The sequence below is a fragment of the Poecilia reticulata genome, linkage group LG8 (assembly GCF_000633615.1).
Source record: "Poecilia reticulata strain Guanapo linkage group LG8, Guppy_female_1.0+MT, whole genome shotgun sequence".
NCBI classification, from domain to species: domain Eukaryota; kingdom Metazoa; phylum Chordata; class Actinopteri; order Cyprinodontiformes; family Poeciliidae; genus Poecilia; species Poecilia reticulata.
In genome coordinates, this window is record NC_024338.1 from 17,073,335 (window position 1) to 17,084,380 (window position 11,046).

The following is an 11,046-nucleotide window of genomic DNA, read 5'->3' on the forward strand; positions in this document are numbered from 1 at the left end:
ATTCTGGATTTTCACATCATGTTCTTCCTACAGCCATTATCTACTGTATGCAGTCGGACCGGAAGAAGACAGAAACAAATAATTCCTGATTTTAAGGGAAATTAACTCAATAGAGCAACAGCAGCTTAATGGTTATGAGGTTTTAAGTTTGGTTACAGCGCCGCCCAGTGGCTGATGGTGCTGCTCGCCTCTAAATCTCACAGAGATATTTATATTTTTACATTATGCAGTGCAACAAACATCTAAAATTACATAAATTGTGTTTCTAACTTTAGGCAAAATGTTGTAAATGCAAAAATGAATCATAAAAACATTACATTTACTCTACTGTTCACTAATCTTATCGTTTTTAAGTTATTGTGCAAAAACATCTGGAGCAATAATCACAAAACTACACTAAAAACAATACAAGACTAAAAACAAGAGCAATAAAAATAATCCATCAGGTTGGATAATTAAAACAAAACACAGAATCTAAATTATTAAAGTTTGTGATTCTTTACAAAGGAAAAAATAAGAATATTCAAAAATTCTTTAAAACTAAACATTTACAACAGGGTAATTAAATTTTAAATATGCAAATTGAAAACACATAGAAAACTTGTATCAGTAAGAGAAGTCAAACTGTGGAAAAAACAGAATATTGAACATAAAACTGTTCAAATATGAACATGAATATAATTCAATATCATTAGTAAATTATTTTTATTGAAGTTAGTTTTGTTTTTTTGGTCAACGTCCATGTTGTCCACAGATGGAACAGCATCAACAGGTCAGTGTCTTCTCCTCTCAGCTCTGAAGCAGGTTTATCTTTTCTTTCTCTGCTCTGATCCTGGACAGCTGACCAGTGGAGGTTGTTGAAGCCAGTGGCGGAGCCAGAGGAGGGGGCCGGGGGGCCAGTGCCCCCCCTGTCATCTGATTGGCCCCCCCAGTGGATTGACATGTAACAGCACCAGGTCATTCCTGTACATTATTTGGAATCATTCTAAGTCAACCTAATATCTAAAGAAGAAAAACAATAATAAATATATGAAAAGAAAATGTATAAAACTTTATATAAGTCCATGTGATGACATAAATAGATTTATATCAGGTGCGATACCAGCCTCCTTTATACTCATAACAAGCTGAAATTCTTCTCCTGGATGTTTCAGTTGCTGCGTTGTGGTGCAACTCAAAGGCTAAAGCACTTCATACCTGGTGGTGATGGTAAAACACCAATAAGTATTGATCCTACGCAAAGAAGAGAAAAAACCGAAGAGGGGCCGACAATGTTCGTAGTTTGGAACAGAGGTTGTGCTAGAGTTTTTTCGTTGTCCGTCAATCGAAACATTTATTATTTCTCTGCGAGAACGTTTTTGAAATCAGGTAACATTTCAGGAAATGACGTGATTAGAAGACGACAGAACTCTGATCGTTTCCTAATCCCGCACTGACTTCCCTCAGCGGGAAAAACCCCCCGCAGAAGCGGATCAGCTGCTGGACGCTCCAAAGCCTCTGGTCTGTTAAAGCGTCCAGATCAGAGATTATTCTCTGACAGATATTGTTCTTAGTATGAGTAATAATGAGCTCCACGATGTTCTCTGTGCGTAAAGTTGAAACTGTCTGCGCACCAAGTGGTCAGCTGATCACAGTCTGGACAGAAACCAGCGAACTGCTCTCTGTTCTTATCAAGACGAGGTGAGGAGGGAATCTGAAATATTAACTAGTTTTTACTGGTTTTGTTTTTAAAACACCATTAACATAAGCAGTGTAACTATATATTGTATATTTGGCGTTTGTCATCTCATGTGTGATTAATTGGAGCGTAACGGTGGAGCATTTATTGTCCAGCGCTCTGCGCTTGTTTCTAACGGATCTGCACTTTAATTTCTTTCCTCTCTCAACAGTCAGCTGTTTTTCCTCTACTTAAACTACAATAAGTAGATCACATTCTCTTTAGCTTTTCTCTGTGTGCTCCAAACTCATTAAATGTAAACTCATTAGAAGCCTGAGCCACCATCAGGCAAATAATTCTGGTCCGACCCGAACTATTGTTACCTGTCCAAACAGAGCTTCCTAACCAAGGTGTCCATAACTCTTCAACACGCTGTCAGCTCCCAGTCAGAAAGATGCATTTAGTTCAGTGTCCATGAGATGATATTCAGAAAGGATCTTTTATTTGATTGATTTTAGTTTCCTCTGCGATGAACTCTTAGCGTAAAGTCTATCATGTCTCCATGTGCGTCAGTCAAAGGTGTTAATTAGAACATGTCAAATGACAGAGGGGCTTAAAAACTAACCAAATATTCAGTTTGGTTATTTAAAAAAAAAAAAAAAAAAAAAAAAATATATATATATATATATATATATATATGCACACACACATTTTAAATTTTGCCCCCCCAGAGAAGCAGCTGTTCTGTTTTCTGGGCTCATTTCTCCTCATGATTCCATTATTTTCATCAAAACTTCTCTTCTTCCTCATGAGGAATTTATTTTGCTTCCTCTGATTTAATTTCAGACCAACTTTCTGGTTCTGCTGCTTCGAAAGAAGGAACCAAAAAGCATGTGAGTTGTGACATCATCAGTGACACAATATCCCCCACATTTACTTTCAGTTTGAACGTCAGTCTGAAGTTCTGATGTTCTTCTTCAACTCTTTGGATCGTTTGAACAAACTGTAAGTTTGCTTTGTTTCCTACTTAAACTTTGTCTTCAGGAACTTTCCTGTTGGTTTTTGTTCTGAAATTTGGAGAAAAGATTCACTTTTGATTTCAACTCAAAGTTTCATCTCTCTTACTTTTAAAGGTTAATTTTCAAGATTATTAGATTAGTGATGAACTGCAATCAAACAACATGAACAGCTAATGTTTCTTTGTTTTCTTTCTCTGAACAAACTGCTTCATATGTCTTCAATATCCTGAATTCAAACTTTGAGTGCTGTTTCACTAAACAAGAATAGCAGATTAAGCCAGTATTTTTCAGATATCCTGGCTTAATAAAGCCTTGATTTTGTTTCATAAAAGCAGTAGCACATTGGTTGTAATGGTGATTTATCCTGTTCAACTAGCCTGCTCCAATAATTAGTTAAGCCTGATGTCTCACACCTATCAGAAACCAGAGTGTTTGTCATTAATTCAACGTTTTTATGTGCATGTTTTGGTCTTTTTTCACTCTGCATTAAAATATTGCAAATTCATTTTGGTATTCAGTCATGTACTACTTATGATGGTAGAAAATACTGTGGCAATAGCAGCGTCTGCTATTTAAATGTAAAATATTACAACCAACGACGCCACCTGGGATCTTGGCCCCAGGACTGTTCAGCTTCTAGTATCTACAAAAAGGCTACGTCAGGTCAGGGCAACAAAGAGAGCTGGATTATAATGTTTAAACATTAATGATTTATTTTCTCCAAAGCTTAAAATAGGCCTACAACAATAGAATTAAAAAACAGCTTACAAACTTCACAGAACACACAATATGGCAGATCACATCTTCAGCAGCAAGTTCTGTTTTCAAACCCAATTAATAACTAAACAAGGACGTAAATACAAAAACAAAACAAAAAAAACAACCAAACAAACAAACAAACAAACAAACAGCAAAACCAATCATGCAAGCAATTGACAAATTAAACCTACATGTAAAAGAAAATCTACAAATTGCACATAAACATGCTGAAAAATGATAAGAACTCATTATGAAAGGCTGAAGCCTGACCTGAATAAAAAGAAATTATCAATTGGGTAAATGACACCCAGCTGAGAAAGGTATGAAACAAAACGAAGACCAAACAACGGCGTTGACGAGGCTGCGCTCCTCATGCGCCACAAACATTCAGGTCAGGTGAGCGTACCAGGAGGAGGAGGGGGGAAACACAAACAATCCACTGCCAAGTCCCAAACAACTCAGGATCTTGGTTAAAAAACCCAACAGCACATGCCTGACCACATAAACGCCCACAAAGCAGAACGAGACCCAACCGCAATCCTGAGAACAACAATCACTCGGGTCTGAGCAACGTCATGAGTATAGAAGTTCACACCACACCGACTCAGCAGCTCAATACAACTGTGTGTGAGACTGCGCCCCACACACCTGGCCTTAAAGGCTGCGTTGGTGCCGCCCACCACTCACCTTAACAATACTGTTACCAATTTTAAAATGATCCATGTTTTACTGTTTGACTGTGTCTCTGAAGAATGCTGTTGTAAGTTTGTCTAAAGACAGACTGTCAGGTTAGAACAAACCTCTGCACATGAAAAGTTGTTTTTTATGATACCAACATAAAAAACAGAACATGTGGTTCAGCAGCAGGAGAAGTGAGAGAGAAGAGAGAGGGGTGACGGTGGAAGGCGAGTAGCACAGGTAGCCCAAGTGAACTACCTGGCTCATTACAACAGCCTAGGCTGCAGTACAGGGACACAATGAGGGAGGATATTAGCGACTATCAAACTGAGTAAGGCAGCGGTTGTTGATGCGCAAGCTGATCGAAACGTAAATCCAAGCTGCAGTTACAATGATTTTATTGTCAATATCCAAGGAAAAACAGTGTCCAAAGCAGCATAAAAACGGATCCGTAGAATTAAACAGTGATCAAGGACAAAACATAGCGGTCAGCAAAAAGTAGACCTCCCCCATCACTACTCACTTAAGTCACCAGGTGAGCAACAGGTGATCTACAATCACTAATAACACCACGTGATCCCACACTATCCCATCCACAGAGGGGGTCAGCAAAGTCAGAGTTTACAGTGTGTGTTTGTACCTATCCTTTGTGTGTTTGCAAGTAAGTCAGTGAACACTGACCCCCCAGTACTGGATATAGTACTGGATAAGTGATGGAGCGGTCATCAGCTGACAGAGCTCCTCTGAGTCAGGTCCATAGATGTTATGGGGAAAGGAGCAGGCAGTGGGAGCAGAGCATCTTGTTCATAACATCCAGGATAATTTGAGATAGTCAGCCTTCCATGCCTGACACAGAGGAGCCAGATTCAGATGACAAAACCCAACAATCAGCCCGAAACCTGGGAGAAGTGATGGACTCTGACCTGAACCTTCAGAGCCACATTAAGACAGTCACAAAGTCGGCCTTCTATCACCTGAAGAACATCTCCAGGATTAGAGGACTKATGTCTCAGCGCGATCTAGAGAAACTCATCCATGCGTTTATCTTTAGCCGYATTGATTACTGCAACAGCGTCTTCACAGGTCTGACTAACAAATCAATCAAACAGATGCAGCTGATCCAGAAGCTGCTGCTCGCATCCTGACTAAAACCAGGAAGTCAGAGCACATAACACCAGTTTTAAAGTCTCTACACTGGCTCCCTGTAGCTCAGAGGATAGACTTTAAAATACTGATGTTAGTTTATAAATCACTGAACGGTTTGGCACTACAATACCTTAAAGATCTGTTATTGCTGTACCAACCGTCTAGACCCCTCAGATCTTCTGGTTCTGCATCCCCAAAACCAGAACCAAACGAGGAGAAGCAGCATTCAGCTTCTATGCACCACAAATCTGGAACAAACTTCCAGAAAACTGTAAAACAGCTGAAACACTGAGTGCCTTTAAATCTCAACTAAAAACCCACCTGGTTAGAGTTTTATTTGAAACGTAATCAATTACATTTTTAATAATTTAATGTAATGTTTTGATTGTTGATTCAATGTTGCATGACTTTTTGTTTCTGTGTTTTTGATAATGTAAAGCACTTTAAAATGCCTTGCTACTGAATCGTGCTGTACAAATAAAATTTTATTGATTGATTTTGATTGACAATAATTTATTTTGAATCAGGCCAAATCTGTTAAGTTTCCCATCAGTCTTACTGTTACATTTCAATGGCAACTCCAGACAGCCAAACTGATGATCAATCTCGCCGAGCTGAGCTTGCAACTTCTCCAAAGGTCTGTTCCTTCCTGACAACAAGTTTGAGGAACTGCAACTGAGCTGTGGTTCTCAACAAGAATCCCTTCCTGTCTGGTTCTGCCCACACAGCATCTGAGTTTTGAGTGTTCACAAGGCATTTCATTGTATGAACCAATCAGCCTCTTAATGGCCAGAATAGCTGCCAACATTTCCCAAAATTAGGGAATATCCAAGGTGCCTGCCGGGTCCAAAAAGCAGAAATCCTGTTATCAAAAATTCAATTACGTGCATTTTAAATGTTGGCAAACCAACAATATGGAGAGACTCAGGGTCTTCCTTCTCCCAGGAGTCCATCATTTATCCAGATGCAAATAGATAAATGATCCGGCAGGAGGGCTGTCCTTTGCCCAATCTTCTCATCGAGACCAGATCCATACTCAATTTGGATTTAGTTTGCAATTTGGAAGATGTGCAAACAGAGGCTCCAAAAAAGAAAGCACAGCACACGGAGCAAAAATCAGAGCAGATGAGGGAGGCAGCATGAGAATAAAAACCATCAGCTTCACAGAGAAGAGGAAGAGAAAACCAATGTACTGTCAGGTTCACAATATCGTATCCCTTCCATGGTTAATTTATAAGTTTAAAGTTGTTCATTTGAGCTATTGGCAGACATGATTGTGATGGTTTTGAATTAAGACTAGTTTGATAATGTCTGTGTTGAGCTAATTATGCACTCAATCAATCCACTACTGTTTATTATTGTAGCAGCAGTTGTACTAGCCAGTTTAATACTGGCTAGTACAATTAATACGCTTAATAATAAGCGTTGATCCGTTGCTGCTTAATTTTGACGCACTGAGCAGCTAATGCTGTACCTGTTGATTGCGTGTAAAGTCAATCCCAAAGACCTTCTTGTAGTCCAAATTCCACATCTGTTCCAGTCAGATGAATCACTTGTGAACAAAATCCATTTATTCCATGATACACAGCAACAATGTTAACAATGATTCTGCCACAGCGGTCAAAACCTTGTATGCCCTTCCAGGKTCAACACCTGTCAACTACCTGTCACCTCTTGGCACAGCTGTCTCCGTGGGCGGTCAATGTCCCCCCAATACCCCCAATGCTGCAGGGCCTGGTCCTCAAGTCTCCACAATTAAACTCATACACAACAGTTTTCTGCCGCTTCCTTTTAAAATAAAATATTATTGTTAAATGTGTTTCATTCAGTCACATCATTAAGTATTTATGTTCAGTTCTTGATGTTCAGAGTGAATCAATGTGGTTCAGTGAATGTAAATGTTGCTCTATGTCTCCATCTAGTGGACTGATAGTAGAAGTGCAGCAGCTGATGGCAGCTTCCTCTGCCTCTCTGCTGTCTGACTGCATTCACCTGACACTAAGAAGAGCCAATCAGAGGAGGAGCAGCTGATCTTTTAAAGGATGATCAGAGTTGATGTGCGGTGGATGATCAGAGATGAATGGTGTGTGTTTCCTCTGCAGGTGCAGCTAGAAAGTGTGTGAGCTGACGTGAATTAAGCAGCATGGATCAGTGTGAGGACAGAGAGGAGGGAGTACCTCCCTCTAAAACCACTCTGTGTGGGGAAAATGAAAGCCAGAGCAAAGGTCAGAGGTGAGGTCACCATCTCTAACTGTCCACAGCCCTTTTCACACAGCGTTTACTATATCAGGCCAAAACAGACGTGGTGATGAAACTGCTGCTCCACTTTACTGCTTCATCCAGACTGAACAGATTCAGTTTTAATTATCATGTTTCTGTCAGGATCCATCAGAGACTCAGACCAGAACCAGAACCAAGCTGTGTGTCCTTTAAGAGCGACAGGTCAAAGGGTCAGTTCATTTACTTTAAATCCTCTGGATCTCCACCATCAGAGAGGTGAGCTGTTTCTAACTGCAGTAACTGATCTGTTTATCTGTCATTGTGGCCATGTGACGAAACCAAGTTCTGTTGGGTTCTGTTGCCATGGGAACATTAGACTGATTATCAGGTTATTTTATTTTCGTTACATCAATGCATATGGTAACATGTCTTGTTAAAGACGTCGACACATCTTCCTCCAGGTTTGTGATGTGAGAGATCAGCAAGTTAAAATCAACCAAACTTTAATAAAATGCATAGATTTCTTTGGAAAGCTGACAGAAAAATTCGCACAAAGATTCAGTCAGATCTGGTTTCCATTCTTAATAGCTGCTGTTATATAGAGTAAAGCCAGACCATAAGCTGCACTAAAATCTCTTCTGGAATATTACCACAGCGGCTGCTCGCATAACTAATGATCTGAGTTACTTTCAACAGTTCTGGTTCTCAGTTCTGCTTCATAACAAGGAGTTGATATTTCTGAGATTTTACTGCTGCAGGTTCAGACCAAGCCATGTATGATCAATATGACCAGGACAGAAACGTTCATGTGCACAAAATATTTCACTAGCAGCAGAGCCGTGATGCTATTACAGGAGATCATACTCAGTTAATTGCTGATTTAGTCTTATACAGTAAAATAGTAATAATAAAAGTGCTAAAATTGGGGCAGTTTTAAAATGCATAATCATTAAGTCACATCACAAAAAAAGGGATGAGATAACATTCTGTAGGAAAGATTTGACATTTAAAACTACTGTTATGTACAAACCATATACATTTATATAAAAAATAATACAAGCTCCTTTCCAGGCCTCAAGGAATTGGTTACAAATACAAAAACCTTCAATGTCGAGAACTGGTCATGATTGCAAACACATTGTTACAAAAATTGAAAAATTACAGTTTCTAGTGTCTTAAACTGAGTTTAATTAATCATTTTTTACAGTCTTAAGGATTCAAAAATAATGTTCTGGAAAATGATGACATATCCAGGCCTCTTGGTTTGTTTAAGACAAAAATAAAACCAGTAATAGTTCCATTATAAAACCCAGTTTAGGACAACATGACATGGGATTCTGCATTTATTATTTATCAGTCAAAGTGGTTCTTCCTTTCTAAGATGCAGCACAGGGAACCATGGAGCCTGGAAAAGGATGAGAAAATGTCAATTAGACCTTAAATGATTTGGAAATAGAATGATTTCAAAGAAACAAAGGACAACTATTAATCTGAAATTACACTAAAGGTGCATCAGGTTTTCGATCAGGTAGAAACATGAGCATCACCGTCTGCAGTTTCTTCTGGATTATCTTGCCCACTTTGCTGGACGCCACCTTTCCATGGATGGTCTTTGTGCCTTTCTGGGTTAACCTCAATGAAGAGCCTAAACAACACAATAAAAATAAGAAACACTTTTGGAAAACTGGCAATTTGAAGGCAGAAAGTCAATGTAATATAAAAAAGTTCTTTGCCTAATGTGGATTATTCCATTTTTAAATATATTAAGATAACACGTCACCATATTGGTCAGCTGTTAACTATAACTTGCTTTGTGGCTCCTAAAAACTTTCCTATTGTATTTTACTCATTGTAAAGTGTTTTCAAAATAAAATCATGGCTTTACCATTGAATACACTCCAAAGTCTTTGCTGCTTCATCTTGATGTTTTAGGTTGAATGTGTAGAAAGTAGTAAACAGCTGCAGGTCTGGTCTCAAATGTTGGCTGGAGGCCTCAAACATGAATTGGCTTTCAGCGCTGACCATCGCAACCAGCCACTAGCTGCTCATCACTCTATGATGAGCAAAGACACAAGTTTGGTTTTCATTTTTCCTCAAACATTTTACTTTGATATCAAAGCTGAATTCATTTAAGCTCAACATGACAAAACTATTCTACAAAACTTTTCATTCATGATAAGGAGAGTGGCTTCTAGTCTTCTTTTGTGCGCAAATAATTTTTTAAAGAATCATGTAATTCTAGAAAAATATTAAACACGTTAAGAAGTATTAACCAAAACATGTAAATAGTGATAACTTGTTTTGCTCTAACATAATATCAGACAAGTTCTGCCACCTGGCTGGCAAACTGAAGCTGATTTCAACATCTGCTCCTGCTGCAGGTCAGATTAAAAATTAGCTAATTGGACCGTTTCAGGTTGAAGATGGACTCAAAATCAACTCCCAAACCTCCTGCCAGTTTTTAGAAGAAAAAGAAAAAAGCTGCATCTTTCAAGAAGATGATAATTTGTAGGACAATGCTCCATGGCCTGCATCTAAGTCCTCCACTTTGTGGCTACCAGGAAAAGCCTTAAAGATTAAAGAATAATGAAGTGGCCCCCATTCCTCACCAGATCTAAACTCCATGAAGAAATTTACTGTGAAGGAAAACAGTTCACATCTATGAACAGAATCTGGGGGTTCTCGTTGCTGCTCAGATGTTTCCTGGCTCCATGTCAGATTAACAGTGGGACACATTTCCACCACCAACTGGGAAATACCTGGTAAAGCCAGTCTGGTCCATCAGGACTTGGTTCCTGTGTGCATTGTGAGATTAGTTCAGCAGGATGGAAAGCTTCATGATGTGGTTGGTGAGATCTGCTGGAACTCAACCAGACTGAGCTGATGTGGACCATCAGAGGTTCTGCTGGTTCTTAGTGGGATCAGCAGGAACATTACATCTTTACACCTATGTGGATCATCTGGTTCACTGCTCACATCCAGATATCACTTCATGGACCTTTACCTTCTGATTATCTCTGTTTGGAAAGATATAATGTGAGCTCACTGGCTTCCAGGATCTACAGGATCCATTTTAAATCCTCTATAACATCCAGGAGAGGATCCCACATGGACACACCCACAGAGGGTCTCTCAGAGCTCCTCCATGTCCACATCACCTCAGATCCAGTCATCAGAACCTGATGGATGTCTCACACTGTCCTGAAGACCTGTGTGGACAGAGCCTTCACTTCCACTGTCCCCAAGCTCTGAGACTCTGTCTCCACCAGCATCAGATCTGCTGACAGTTTGAAGTCCAAGTTCAGCACCAACTTTTTAAAATGTCTACTGGTGATTCTGGTGTTACTGATCTTCATCCTTGTAGTTCATCTTCCTCTTTCCAACTTCTTTGTATTGTGTTCATGTGATGCTCTGTTTTCTGCTTTTAATGTGACACTTATTTTATTAGTAAATATTGCTGGATGAATATTTCCTGCCTTCCTGATTGTTCCTGGTTCCTCCACAGAGTGGACCAGCAGAGCTCAGAGGTTCCCAGTGGTCTGTCTGCCCAGCAGCATCAAACACAGC

At 39.4% G+C, this 11,046-nt stretch overlaps 1 protein-coding gene across 1 annotated transcript in view; it reads left to right on the forward strand.

Annotated features, from left to right (window-relative positions):
- Positions 1-2,621: 2,621 nt before the first annotated feature.
- Positions 2,622-11,046, forward strand: part of LOC103469074 (NACHT, LRR and PYD domains-containing protein 12-like) — a 24,565-nt gene continuing 16,140 nt past the window's right edge. The window contains exons 1-4 of the mRNA XM_017306129.1: positions 2,622-2,662; positions 7,362-7,491; positions 7,642-7,755; positions 10,985-11,044. Of these exons, the coding sequence (XP_017161618.1) occupies positions 7,403-7,491; positions 7,642-7,755; positions 10,985-11,044 (263 nt within the window). The 5' untranslated portion in view covers positions 2,622-2,662; positions 7,362-7,402. The remainder of the gene's footprint in view (positions 2,663-7,361; positions 7,492-7,641; positions 7,756-10,984; positions 11,045-11,046) is intronic.